Source organism: Perkinsus marinus, assembly GCF_000006405.1.
Source record: "Perkinsus marinus ATCC 50983 genomic scaffold scf_1104296943930, whole genome shotgun sequence".
NCBI classification, from domain to species: domain Eukaryota; phylum Perkinsozoa; order Perkinsida; family Perkinsidae; genus Perkinsus; species Perkinsus marinus.
In genome coordinates, this window is record NW_003211646.1 from 159,499 (window position 1) to 172,035 (window position 12,537).

General features: G+C 48.5%; 6 protein-coding genes across 6 annotated transcripts; 4 read left to right on the plus strand and 2 right to left on the minus strand.

Annotated features, from left to right (window-relative positions):
- Positions 1-2,934: 2,934 nt before the first annotated feature.
- Positions 2,935-4,413, plus strand: Pmar_PMAR018058 (GTPase activator protein, putative; the record flags this gene model as incomplete). Its single annotated transcript, XM_002780962.1, has 6 exons — positions 2,935-3,541; positions 3,588-3,740; positions 3,785-3,978; positions 4,023-4,096; positions 4,137-4,238; positions 4,288-4,413. Exons 1-6 carry the CDS (start codon positions 3,168-3,170, stop codon positions 4,411-4,413), a joined length of 1,023 nt encoding a protein of 340 aa, XP_002781008.1. The 5' UTR covers positions 2,935-3,167.
- A 314-nt stretch (positions 4,414-4,727) lies between these two features.
- Positions 4,728-4,986, plus strand: Pmar_PMAR018059 (hypothetical protein; the record flags this gene model as incomplete). Its single annotated transcript, XM_002780963.1, has 2 exons — positions 4,728-4,814; positions 4,859-4,986. Coding segments are annotated over 2 exons (215 nt in total), but the record flags the coding sequence as incomplete, so codon positions are not given.
- Positions 4,987-5,093: 107 nt separating this feature from the next.
- Pmar_PMAR018060 (hypothetical protein) lies at positions 5,094-5,820 on the plus strand (the record flags this gene model as incomplete). Its single annotated transcript, XM_002780964.1, has 4 exons — positions 5,094-5,399; positions 5,445-5,542; positions 5,588-5,675; positions 5,749-5,820. The coding sequence occupies 4 exons, from the start codon at positions 5,094-5,096 to the stop codon at positions 5,818-5,820; spliced, it is 564 nt and encodes a 187-aa protein (XP_002781010.1).
- Positions 5,821-6,383: 563 nt separating this feature from the next.
- Positions 6,384-7,304, minus strand: Pmar_PMAR018061 (conserved hypothetical protein; the record flags this gene model as incomplete). The annotated part of the gene is made up of 6 exons (XM_002780965.1): positions 6,384-6,522; positions 6,566-6,637; positions 6,684-6,809; positions 6,855-6,982; positions 7,053-7,145; positions 7,188-7,304. The coding sequence occupies 6 exons, from the start codon at positions 7,302-7,304 to the stop codon at positions 6,384-6,386; spliced, it is 675 nt and encodes a 224-aa protein (XP_002781011.1).
- A 982-nt stretch (positions 7,305-8,286) lies between these two features.
- On the minus strand, positions 8,287-9,043 carry Pmar_PMAR018062 (gliding-associated protein 45, putative; the record flags this gene model as incomplete). Its single annotated transcript, XM_002780966.1, has 3 exons — positions 8,287-8,360; positions 8,387-8,789; positions 8,834-9,043. 3 exons carry the CDS (start codon positions 9,041-9,043, stop codon positions 8,287-8,289), a joined length of 687 nt encoding a protein of 228 aa, XP_002781012.1.
- Positions 9,044-10,323: 1,280 nt separating this feature from the next.
- Pmar_PMAR018063 (hypothetical protein) lies at positions 10,324-11,469 on the plus strand (the record flags this gene model as incomplete). The annotated part of the gene is made up of 1 exon (XM_002780967.1): positions 10,324-11,469. The coding sequence occupies one exon, from the start codon at positions 10,324-10,326 to the stop codon at positions 11,467-11,469; it is 1,146 nt and encodes a 381-aa protein (XP_002781013.1).
- Positions 11,470-12,537: the final 1,068 nt, after the last annotated feature.

Below are 12,537 nucleotides of genomic sequence, written 5' to 3' on the forward strand. Positions count from 1 at the left end.
AAGCTAGATGAGAAAAATATACATACTTTTTCAACAGTGGTGGGTTCGCTCTATGAGACATGAGCCCGAATGACAACGATGGTCTGAGAGAGGCTAGAGGACGCATTAGTTCACGGCGTCTGTGGATCACGCCTTGTAGGAGTGAGCGCACGAAAGCGGTAAGTGGGTATTAAGGCCAAAGTCGATCTCAATAAGGCAGGCACTGATCTCATTACGTTAGACCATTCTAATACCGATGGTATACTCTAGCTGGAATGCTGGCATTCAAGTATCGGAGATGAGAACGTCCCAATAAGGTCGAAGCTTGGCTCGAAACGAGAAGTATCGCTTACGATGGCGTAGCGAGATTGTCATCCATAGTCGTGCCGCACGACTCGTGGGCTATCATCAGATTTCACCAACTCGAAGTCGTCAAAATGCCGCCAACGAGATTCACAGGCTGACAGGAATTCTACATTTCTTCGAGGTGTAGGTAATCTCAGTGGTGAGTTACTCCACTGGAGTAGATCACAACACTATGGCGAAATACGCTACTCAACATTTGGAGTAAGGTTCGGTGGATTATGCACGAAATTCTTGCCAGGAATCTTACAGCAAGATTTGGCAGATGTGCAGTAAGCTGGTTGCTGCTCTCATTGAGCCAACATTGGTATTGGTAATAAGTTATTACTAATAACTGTTCATGGACAGTTCATGGAAGTTGGCCATGAGGACAAAAATTGGCAAATATGTGTTTTCTGTGATTGCGAGCGATTTATGTTATGGTCGCCAAAATATGAATTGCTCACAATCACACGATCATCATGTTAAGAGTCTCAACCTGAGACTCAATGTTGGTGATGTATATGACGATAATGAAGCGAGGAACTAATTTGTGCTGTTAGTTGGCAATTTACGACTCTCACCATGGTTCGCGACTCGGCTCCTCCCCACAGTGGAGATACGAAGGAGCTTGATGGTTTCGTTAGAAGCATCAATATTCGGCATAATACTGCGGATGGGTGGTCACATGTGGTGCAGTTATTTTTGGAATTGGTCCAGCTCGTGGTGAGCCAGTTGTATCTATTGTTGGATATTTTCGAGGAAGGTCGGGATCAGTATATCCGAGTGAGTGTATAGTTCCGACTCTTGGATATTGAAATTCAGGCCTCGTCATATGTGGTCGCTTACCTTTTGGCCCGAATTTCATGATGAAAATGTGTCTGGACAGCCGTCGCTTGCTATTAAGTCGTATGCATAAGCTTCCCAGTGCGAAGTTCTCATCCATTTTATCATTGATAGGTATCGCCGATACCGTATCGGTTGTACCGCAAGTACTCTTTATACTTTATACATATTTTGTAGAGAACACGAGGATACACCCCTGGATCCTCATGAAGCTTTTTGTCTTTCTTTCGCACCAGCCAATGATATTGGCACAGTGCAGGAGGCCAAGGAGTCAGGTATCGACATGTGGTACTACTTCACTACACCGTTTCTTCTGGAACGTGGCTGCAACTACTCAACAATCTGCATGGATTTTACACACTCATTGTCATACTGTCCGTACCCGACTGTATTAGTTGGAGGGATAACCCCTCCCGGGTCATTCCATATTATATTGGTGGGGGTAACGCTACACGAAAATTCTACTTCTATCGAAATTGGTCTACGTGCTCTCCTGGAGAAGGCCAACACACGCGGCTTGATCTATGCTCTAAGGAGCTTTCTGGGCGATTCGGCGCCATGTTTCACGACAGGATTCTCCAGAGTAAGTTATCGTAGTAACTCGGGTACACAGTGCCCTGACTGTGCGTGCCACGCACTGCGTGGTCAATCAGGTTAAAGTTTGACCGTTAAACCTGTCAGGTTTTCGGAGAATGTCGGGCTCTGGGGTTGAGCGGCGACCTGAGCATACAGCAACCATCCAAGCTAATCCGAGTCGCTTAAGGAATGCCCAAGCCCGAATCGAACCCGGACCTAGTCCATCGCTTGCCTATAGGCCAGCCGCCACCGCACACACTCTGGTCTGATACCTCCGACCCCACTAATCATCTGTACCGAGACTCGAACAAAACGAGTCCCAGGCGAAATCCCGAAATCTTACGAATCAGACGGAGCGGCAAACTAGTCCGAGTCGCTCAAGGAATGCCCAAGTCCGAATTGAACCCAGAACTCACCCGAGTTTCAACCTTCATTCCGTCAAACATTCCTCCCCTCCGCCGGGAATTGAATTTCATTTTCTCCACGTTCTCTCATTTGTTGAATTTGACATTAGAGAGATGTAGTCTGAGACGTTGACTGATAGGCAATCTCCGGCATAAATGTAAATCCAGTCTTTCCTGAATGACGCTTCGGTTCTTCAATCCAACACTCTGAGTCGGAGGAATTTCTAGTTGTGAGGAAGCTATGTTGGCTCGCAGGACAATTGCGCCTCAAATATACTCGTGTTTCCCACGTTCATTCTAGTTTTCCGCGTATGGGGTTCCCGCTCGTAGTGACGGACTTATGTCTATCCTTTCTGTGATTTGTTCCTGAGGAGCAAGCATGGCATATCTGACTAGAAATGACGTCGTGATGCATGACAATCGATCGAAGAAGATGTCTCACGCTGAAGATGCAATGTAGTGTTTAGCGTTCTTTTCTAAGGGGAAGCCACCTTGGAGTGACCATTGTGTCGTGAGTTGTGGGCTCCGTTTCGTGGAGTATACGAAATTGATGCACAGTTCCTCCAGCAAGTGGTCTGATGTCTATCAGTAGTCCTCGGGGAGGTCTTTACCGACCCAGGAGACACCGTCGGAAGAGATGGCCGGTGGCTGTGGACGGACACTACCGCGTGTCTGTTGGAAGGGGCGGCACTGATGGGGTAGTATGAGCCGGAGGGGATGCGTTCAAATCAGTCGTGAGGCCGTCGTAGGATCTACTTTCAGTCCTCGGTGACGTCCCCTACCATATCGAGCACGACGCAAGACAATCCTTGCTCGTCGTCCTCCTCCTGCTCGAAGCATCATCATTGCTCAGAACCTTTGGAGGGTCTGGCCGATCAAGCCAGTGGTTCTTCAGCGAGCCACTCTGCTCGATCACCACGCTCTATTGTTGGTGATATTCAAGCCGTCCCGATTCCGACATCCTCCACCTCTCTTTTAGAGCTAGCCTTGACTGTTGCTATTCCCAGAGGGTACCTTCCAATGAAAGATGTCGTGAAGTGTAGCGAACTAGTCTGCTGCCGATGGCGGTCTCTTGGGCAGAGGAAGTGGTTGAAGATGGCTGTGTGCCATTGCTCGGTAGAGGATGGGGAGGAGAGGCGATGGTTCTGGATGGAGTACTGTGCCCGAGCTCGGGAGTTGCCTCTGTTGAGTGATTTCAATGGCGACTTCCAGAGATGTTATGATTACTATCTTCACTCGGGAGTAGATGAGCATAGCGAGCTGAGGCATGAGATAACGCGAGACGTTCGCCGTACACTACCAACGCACGAGCTCTTCGTGAAGGATGAAGGAGCGATCCATGAGAAACTGGAAAGTGTTCTCATCGCTGCTGCCAATGCTAACCCAGCCGTCGGGTAATACCACAACTTGACAGGTAGTCCGATACGTCTCCACGATCAGGTACTGTCAGGGCATGAACTTCATAGCTGCTGTCTTGCTCATACACCTGGATCTCAATCCCGCTCACGCCTTCATCATGATGCAATGCTTACTGGACAACTACCATTATAGATATCTTTTCTCGCCAGGCGTACCACTACTGCCTTTAAGAATGTACAGTGGTAGTTGTCGGAGCGGCGTCAATGGCACCTTTTCAGGCGACAGTTCTCCTGTGTTGCTCGACAGAATCTCCCTGGGCTGTGGCATCATCTCAATAGCCACTCCTTCACGATGGATGTTTTCGCCCAGCAGTGGGTGATGACCCTATTCGGGTACTATGTCGATGCTGACTTTCTGAAATACGTCTATGATCTATTTTTTCTCTGTGGATGGAAAGCCGTGTTCAAGACTGGTAATCATATCGATGGTAGTGGTAAGCATGGTGGTGTTTGATAGGCATGGCTATTCTCACGGCTCTAGAGCCAAAACTACTTAGGATGAATATGGAGGAAATATCTAGGTATATGCAGGTGAGTCGCTATCCGACTGCGCGGCGGAGTCTCTGTCCAGAATTCAAAGCACGGTACGGAATTCTTGGGGCCTGCTGATGATGATGTCGACATGAGATTGGCCCAGGAGAGGGCCATGTTTAAGATACTGGATGGGTGTAAGGTAGGGGTGACACCGAGGCCGATAGACAGCGTTTGAAGGGTAACTGCAGGTTACGAATCGAAATTTGATAGAGTACGCTGGAGAGTTCCAGACAGCCCGCTTACTCGAGGCGATCAAAAACATCCCCGCCAACCTCTTGGATGAGGACCATCCTAGTAGGAGGCACTTCTTATAGTTAGTGGCATTAGCTGAAGCTTAGATACACCAAGCTCGGATGTGGTAGTGCCGGGCAGAGAGGAGCTGAGCTCCTCATCGCGGTCTTTACGCGAGAGGCTGAGTGATAGTCTGAATAGTATCCAAGGGGCGATATTGAGGAGGAATCTCTCCACTGATGAGACGGGTAGTCATCACTCGGATAGTAGTCATGGGAAACAAACAGCTAGTGATGGAGTAGAGGTGCGACAGGACGCGGGTATTGGACGTGTCGCATATTCCTACGATGGCAGGTGGACTCGCCGATACCATTGGGTGTTATAGGATTCTCGATAGAGCCTCCGGGAGATCTTGTTATTGATACTAACGCGCTCATTACGAAGAACAAACCTCTATGGCGGGAGCGGCAACCATCTAGTGACTGTATGCAAGCATTACTCGTCAAGGTGTATTGGATTATATTTCAGCGCCTAGTAGCTCCTCTATACGCGTGCCGCTACGACAAGTATCTCGACTCAAACGCGTCATCAAAGCACGGAATGAGCAGCTCGGACAAGATATGGCGGTGCTCACGAGCAGACTCTCCAACTTTGAGGTGCGCTCACTGGGAGGGGCATTCGGTGCTGACATACGACTTGATAGATAAAGAGACTCCTCCCGGCTGAAAGACGTAGAGATGAGCTCGCGATATCCCGAGATCGAATGTTGGCTCAGTATCGCATGCTCCAGCAGAGGAAGCTCGTCCTGTCGGCGAAGCTGCAGGAGAGGGCTCGGGAGTCGGTCTTCCTCGAGAGCCCATCATCGGCCATCTCAGCCGCCGACCTTTCACCGTTCTCTCGAACATTGCCGGTTGCCAAGCTTACGCGCCGACGAGCTTCGTCTGATTTCAATGAGCGTATGGAGGGTGTGGATGATATGACTCTCTTGCGGATACCATCATCTCCCACTGACCTTCGCCGCCGGGATTCTAGTACTGTTGACGACGTCAGAGAGGGAGAACCTCTACAGGTGAGCACCCCTGGTAGCGCCTCGGGAATTTGTGCTTGATTTTAGAGGACGCTCGAAAGAGTGATTCAAGTTGAGAGGGAATGCCATACTTCTAAGGAAGCTCTCTCTCAAAAGTGTGAGGAATATCGGGCAGCTCTCAACGAGTGAGTGTACGAGTTGACAGGTGGAGGGTCGACTTGTCCGCGCAGGTGCCGAGAGCTGGAGGAAGTTAAACGGCGTTATGTTGAGCAGACAACGCAGTTCATATCGGATATGGAAGTGACCATCCAAGAGCTGGTGAGCAGGATCCAATTTGATCACGACCTGTGGTGGTAACAGTGGGTTGCTTGTTAGGTTTGGTCGACCATAGGTGGATCAGCTTATCGCCCACGACAGCTCTCTCCCAGGTGGTCTCATTGAAAGCATTGAAAGTGTTCTGTAAACTTCATACGAGTGTCAATTTTTCTCAGAAGGACGATTTGTGTTCACCAGGACAACGTTTGAGTTTAGCAATTGTCACTTATGTTTGATTGGAGTTAGATCCTACAGGTCCCGTTGGATCTGTCTGTCTTGTCATACCCGTTAGACGGCTTGTTATGCAGCTCAGCTTAACAAGATGTATTGTTAATTGATTCGACACTCGTTGAGTCTTTGTCCCACCAATTCCAGTATCGGATATTAACCTGTTGGCAGTAGGAGTGATAAAACACTACGGGTTTCGCGGCGAACAATTGAAACTTTCGAATATCTTGCTGCTGAGTTCGCATATCAGTAAAATGGTTAGTCGACAGCATCTAAGAGTTTGATAGGACTTGAGCTTCCTAGACTCCCATTCTCACCGTACACTCATTATCATCTCGAGTGATCTGCGGAATCGTAAGACGCAGACGTGTTCCTATGGAACTCGCACGGTGATCCGTCAGTTCCTTGCCACTACCAACACGACCAGCAGAAACTCTTCTGAAACACTCCGAAAGAACATGTAATGCATAATCATCATCGTCGTCATCGGCCAGACAGACGATGTACTGCCTCCTTCTGTTTCATGGCCGCCTCCTGCTGTCGAGACATGATTCTGTTTTCTGGAACCCAGAATTTCTCAGGACTTCTTCGTTTATGCTCGGAATGCGGGTAACGGATATACCTGATCCCTCGCATCAGGGAATACCCATCAGGCCCGACCCCACATCAAATTGTGGAAGAGTTGCAGTTTAATCTGCTCCAGTTCAGTGAGGTCTTGGCGGAATTGATTGTGGTACCTGCCTCGTGTCTATCCATACCACTCCACAGCCAAATGCCAATCACATGACGTGTAGTTTGAGCTCCTTTGGAAGGGCTTCCGGCTCACTCTTTATAGCCTCATCGTATAGCTCAGCCGGCAGCTGGGCAATTGCTGCATGTGCTAGGCGTTCAGCTTCCTCCTCGTGTTTTCTAAAGGGAGAAGATGATACCCTCGAGGAGTGCAGTTAGATCTACCTAAAGTTTTCAGTGTACTTCCGTTGCATGTCCTGGAAGCGTCCAATCTCCTCCTCATACTCTTTCCTGTCGCTCTCAGCATCCTCCGGCTTGAGTGGAGAGAATATGAAGTTCATAAGAGCCTCGATCTAAGTGGGATATACTCAACCACAACTTCAGCGACGTATAAGAAGACGGTGATATGATGGGCAGTCTCACCTGTTCTGGATTGCTGAAGAAGCGAGTGGTGACGCGTACGTACTCGCGGGGAATGTAGGGTACCAGCTCAGAGCCAGGGGCCATCGCATCGGTCTACACAGTCATGCACTCCATCTAACCAGGAGCAGGGCTTACAACTTTCTTGGCAGAGGGCTGGAAGCGTCCCTTAGCCTTCTGTTTCTTCAGCTTCCTCATGGGTAATTCGACTCTGCTACTCTGTCGAAGGAGACTTATACCACCCCGCGCAGTCATGTCAACAAACTAACTAAACTCACAGACAAATGGGAGCTCTGACAGCCCTTGCCGTCCCCACACCACTCGTACCCCTCCCTGGTTAATGAGTATGATGATGGTTATCATTATTGCTGATGAATCATCCACGACAGGCGAGCATGTACTACTAGGCCTTCGTGACGAAGTGGCGGAGCTCGATTAGCCCGCATCTTTTGATTGTGATGTTGGGAAATAATGATCGTTTTGGAGATGTGATGATCAGAAGTGATTTTCAATTGCGCTCGTCATGGTCATTTGGTAGTCATAGATCTCGAATCGCGCACCAAACTCTATCCTGGAGTTAGTCCCCGGGTTGGACATTTTCCGCCAAAACTTGTTTTCGCACAAGTTTTTTGAAGCTAGAATGATGGATGTAAGAATATAGTATTTCTCGCGCTCGGAGACCAGAACCATAGAAAGGACATCTGGCGCGGATAGATAGCATCAGCCGCTTTCCCTTTTACTACTTACATACTTCACCAAGTGGCATACTACACAGACTCAGCTCCATAGCTTAACCTTACCGTCCCACCCAGCTGCTGCAGTGTAGTCCACTATGCCCTTCCTAGTTGGTAAGCAGTAGACTCTCCAACTGTACTCCATAATGATCTCACTGAAGGCAGTGATGACTCGTTAAGCTGAAAAGAATATCTCGATATTGCTACATTCAGGAGGAAAACTCAAACTCGACAATAGAGGAGTAGACGGTAAGGTCAATGATCACTGAGTAGGGCATGCATTAGGAACAGCCCCAGCATCGGTATTCTTCACACGCCGTCGACGAGGCTCTCTGCTCACCGGCCCTAGTGAGAACTTCGGTCTGCCATTTGGCATTCCAGGGTTAGTACTACAATTGCTCGAATCGTGCGAGTCCATATCTGCTGATCTATTGGATGCGCGAGAAGAAGCAGCTTCGCTAACGCATCCTGGGGAGGACCTCAAGTCAAGTACACCACTATCTTCAAGACCACTCCTCCTTGACCTCAATGAGCTCCTCGGCTCCGTTTGCAGTATCGATCTCACAGGTGTAGTACACTTACGCATAGTGGAAGAACACTCACTCGTGTCGTAGGTCTCAAAGTAGTCCATAATTTCACTCGGAGCCCAACCAAGGTCCACATCCAATGTTGTCGAGGAGGTAGATGCTTTGACATCAGTACTACTAGGTGCCTGCTCCAGTACCGCACCGGCTTCATCGTTCTCTAATGCCCATGATATGGCACTATGAAGGGCTTGCTGGAGATGTCGTATGGTGTTCTCTCTGTCAACAACAAGAAGTGCGCCATCGCGAATTCTATCTTCCAGTTCTCGTTTGAGTCGGGCATTTTCGACGCGCAACTTGTCCAGTTCGCTGCGGGACCTTTCCGCTTCACATACCGCCCCTCGTTCCCCCGCACGAGACACCTCAAGATCAGTTGATGCAGAAGCCAATTCGCGCTGCCGTTCACGGAGGCTGTCGGCTGCCTGAAAAAGGATTGCTTGGACGCACTGAAATTAGCGTTTGTTACTTCTGCTAGTTGGCTTTTAAGGGCAGCCCTCTCCCGCTCAAGCTGATCGATTTCATCAGCCATTCTGGTCTCGGTGAGCTTCCGTCGATGTAGCTCTTTGAGGAGACGACTACACTCCTCTGAAGAGCCCACCTTAGAGCCTGGAGGAGTGGCGATGCTGAAGTTCTGACTGTGTGCATTGTTATCAGCATCCCATTGGATGTAGGACATACTGGAGTAGAGATGGCAAGGCCTCTATCCACACAACTCGACAGGATGGCCAAACTCTCAGACGGCCACACTATGAGGATCTCTCTCGAACGCTAGGCGGGATTGCATTAACGAAGCTGAAGATGCCACACTAGGAGTTGATCGAATATCGAGCTCTCAGTACAGTCCGATTAAGTTTCACCCCTCGACCTAGCCACTAACGTTCAACGATGCCCCTTAGTCGTTCTAATTATTATCAATTTCATCGATACGATGCACGAAAACACACAACGCTAGCGCTAGACTACTAGTAGTACCCCTACAAGTAGCGTTCTCCACTAAGTAGCTACACACGAAAGAATACAGTCTCATATAAAAGAGGTGTGTTTGATACGACGCGTTGTTAGGATCTGATATGAATTACAAGGGCAGTAGTGAACGCGAACTAGGAGATGATGATGCCAGGGATCACTAGGGTTCTAGGAACATCCACTGAGGGGGGATTAGAAGGCCAGTTCATGAACTGAGACGATCATACCTTATATCGCACTTGCAGCGGTTCGTATCCTACGAGGAGCTCATATGTGCGTGTTGTCAGGCTGATGTGGGGAAACTAATCTATTTGCTAACAATAAATGCAAATAAGGCAGTTGTATTTCTCTCCGCTGTATCGTACCATAATGGCTATCGTAGCTAATGAGAATGAGAGTAAGGGTTCACAGAATAAGATGATCGTATACAGGAGATAGAGTTGTACTAGATTGTCCTAAAGTTTAAATCCAAAGACAACACGACGATTATAGGTGCGTAAAAAAGTCGTGAAACGATTAATCGAATCGGATTTTTTCGCATGTTTTAAAACGGTCTTTGTGCATCAGCGGGCTTAGATCTTGAGCTTCGCATTCCCTGTCTTAGAAGTGCTTTCTGACATCATCCGCGATTCTGCCAAGTCTTTTAGAGGGATCTCCTGGGTGTCGAGAGCATCGAAATCCAAATTGATATCAAGCTCGAAAATATTTCGAGTTCTATTGACCTTTCTTCCCTAACAGCATGTAGTCCATGCTTATCGTCATCGGGTCGACCTTGTGATGGCCAGTGCCCTCGGTAGACTCTTGTTCCTGTGAACTATGGCGTAATAGTATACGCTAACACCATCTCGTAGTGTATCCATTACTATCGCTTATCGGAGTACAAGTAAATGAATTGAAAGATCATTCGAGTAGGGCATAGTGGTCGTGTCAGTCAGTGTGAGTCACATCGTCGTTAGGAACTTCATCATAAGCAGTTCGATTGGCTTCACAATGGCTTTGAATGATGATTTGTCATTAACATCATGGGATAAGACAGAGGACCCGACTGTTGTCTTGGACCTCCCCTTCGACACCCCTACTACCCTACCACAGCCCCCATCGTCCCAAGGCCCGGGACTAGAGCTGCCTACCTCCCCTAGTGGGACTCTATCGACTTGTTCGTCAAGTGATGTTGCCTATGGTATGTCCTCACCTCCTTTTAGTGCCGTTCCCCCACTAAGTGCTCTAGAGGCCCCGAATGCTGCTCTTACTTCTACTCCTCAGCAAAGTGCCTCGGGCTTCCTAGGTGCTGGTCTCCCCTCTACGGGTTTGTCTACCGCGTTCGTCAACTCCCCGTCCGATAGCGTATTATCAACGATCGGCCAGGAGCCCGGACTCGATGCCTTGAGCCGTATAATAGCTGCCAGGTGTGTTGACCCACTCACTCTGCCGCAGGCCGCTGTACAGGACTACAATGATGATGACCACAAACAACAGCAGCCGGCTCCAAAGAGGGCTAGAGCTGCGGAATCTCAGCAGTATGATGGTGATGCTCTGTGGGGAAGTGGACTGACTGCTCCTAGTGCTGGTGGTAGCTTGCCTCCTCCTCCGACACAGCGTCCTACCTTACAGCAGAGTGGTGGTCTTAGCCCCTATATGATGCTGAATTCCATGCGTAAAAAGGAGTATGCTGCGCCCCCTGGGGTCTGGAAGAATTCAGGTGGGTACATCTCGACTGTATACGTGAATAAAAGGCGTGTTTATGGGCCTTTGCGGAAGACTTTGGCGGAGTCAGTTCGTGATAGGGAGGAAATGCTGATAGCCAAAGAGAACCATGCATCGGAAGAGGAGATACGAGAGTTGGTGGCAGCACTGAAGGGAATCAACGGTGGGGGAAGCTCACGGGCCTCTAGCAAGGGTCGAAAGCATCGTAAGCCTCGGAAGTCTAGTAAGACTAAAACCAATAGTACTACCACTACAACAACAACGAGTACTACTACCAGTAGTACAGGTAGCGAGGAAGGGCTGTTCCCCACTATTCCGGAGACCGATGCCGCCGGGCCGGCTATGGAGTTACCGTCCTTAGCGACTCGATTTCAGAATGAGAACTACTTTGGTGGTTTCTCACCAGATGCATTCGGATTCGCCCAATATTAGTCTTTATATGGTACTGTTGTGCCACTAGCAGTAGTAGCAGACAACACTCTTGTGTAATGCAAGCATTTTTCTGAATTTTTCTCGTCACTACACTTTGCTGCTATCACAACCTGCTAAGCCTTCCTCCTCCTCCTGTTTAACACAGTGTGGTATCACTCGTATATCAGACCATTCAGCGAGTTATGGTATGATTGAATATTCGTAATATATCTATCCCTTCGTTTTTTGAGCTACTGAGGGCATTAATAGTCCTCGTACTGCTACTACTATTACTATGGTGTCGCCTTTCTTAACACTACACTGAGAGAAGCCCCAATACTGCTAGCCTAAGAATCAAGGCTATAGCCCTCTCCCCTCCATTACAAGCGTCGGTTGTGCGGAATCGCAACACCGTTGCAGTATCGTTCGCCGTTTTTAGTATTGGTTTTAGTGCTCTTTACTACTACTACCACTCTTATTGTACAGCCGGCTAGGGTGGAGCGGATTATCGCTTCGTTCCTTGTTCCGATGATATGTTTCCTGTTGTATTATCATACAATGACTATCAGCAAGCAGTTGTTGTGTAGTGTTCACAGTTATTATTAACAACAACAGCAGCAACGCAGAGTGTTGTCGTCCTTCGACTCGATGCGCTTCTCACAGGTCTCCAAGGAGGAGTATGCCCGGTTAGTAGATCACCCATATTCACAGTGATGGTGTTTGTATCTTCCTCATCCTCAGGAGGTACTTCCATCTAGAATCACTGGAATCAGGTCCTCGCTGACTACCAGAGTGATTTTCCTGCACTTGTTATGGGTATTATCCATAGGAATGTTGCATGGTGTATTCTAATAGGGCACGTGAGGTAGTGTGGTCCCGATTGGGTGGCAACCCTTGAATTGCTCACCGCCGAGTTTGACGAGGAGTGTTTATAATGTTGGAGTTTCACTCGTTTTACGGTGAGGTGTAATACCCCATGTAAAATATAAGATGTATGTGTTTCCGCGAACACCGATAACACAATTGTTTTTCGCAAAGTGAACTGTGAAGTAAGTTTTTCACTAGTGTTTTTCATATCACAGGTGAAAC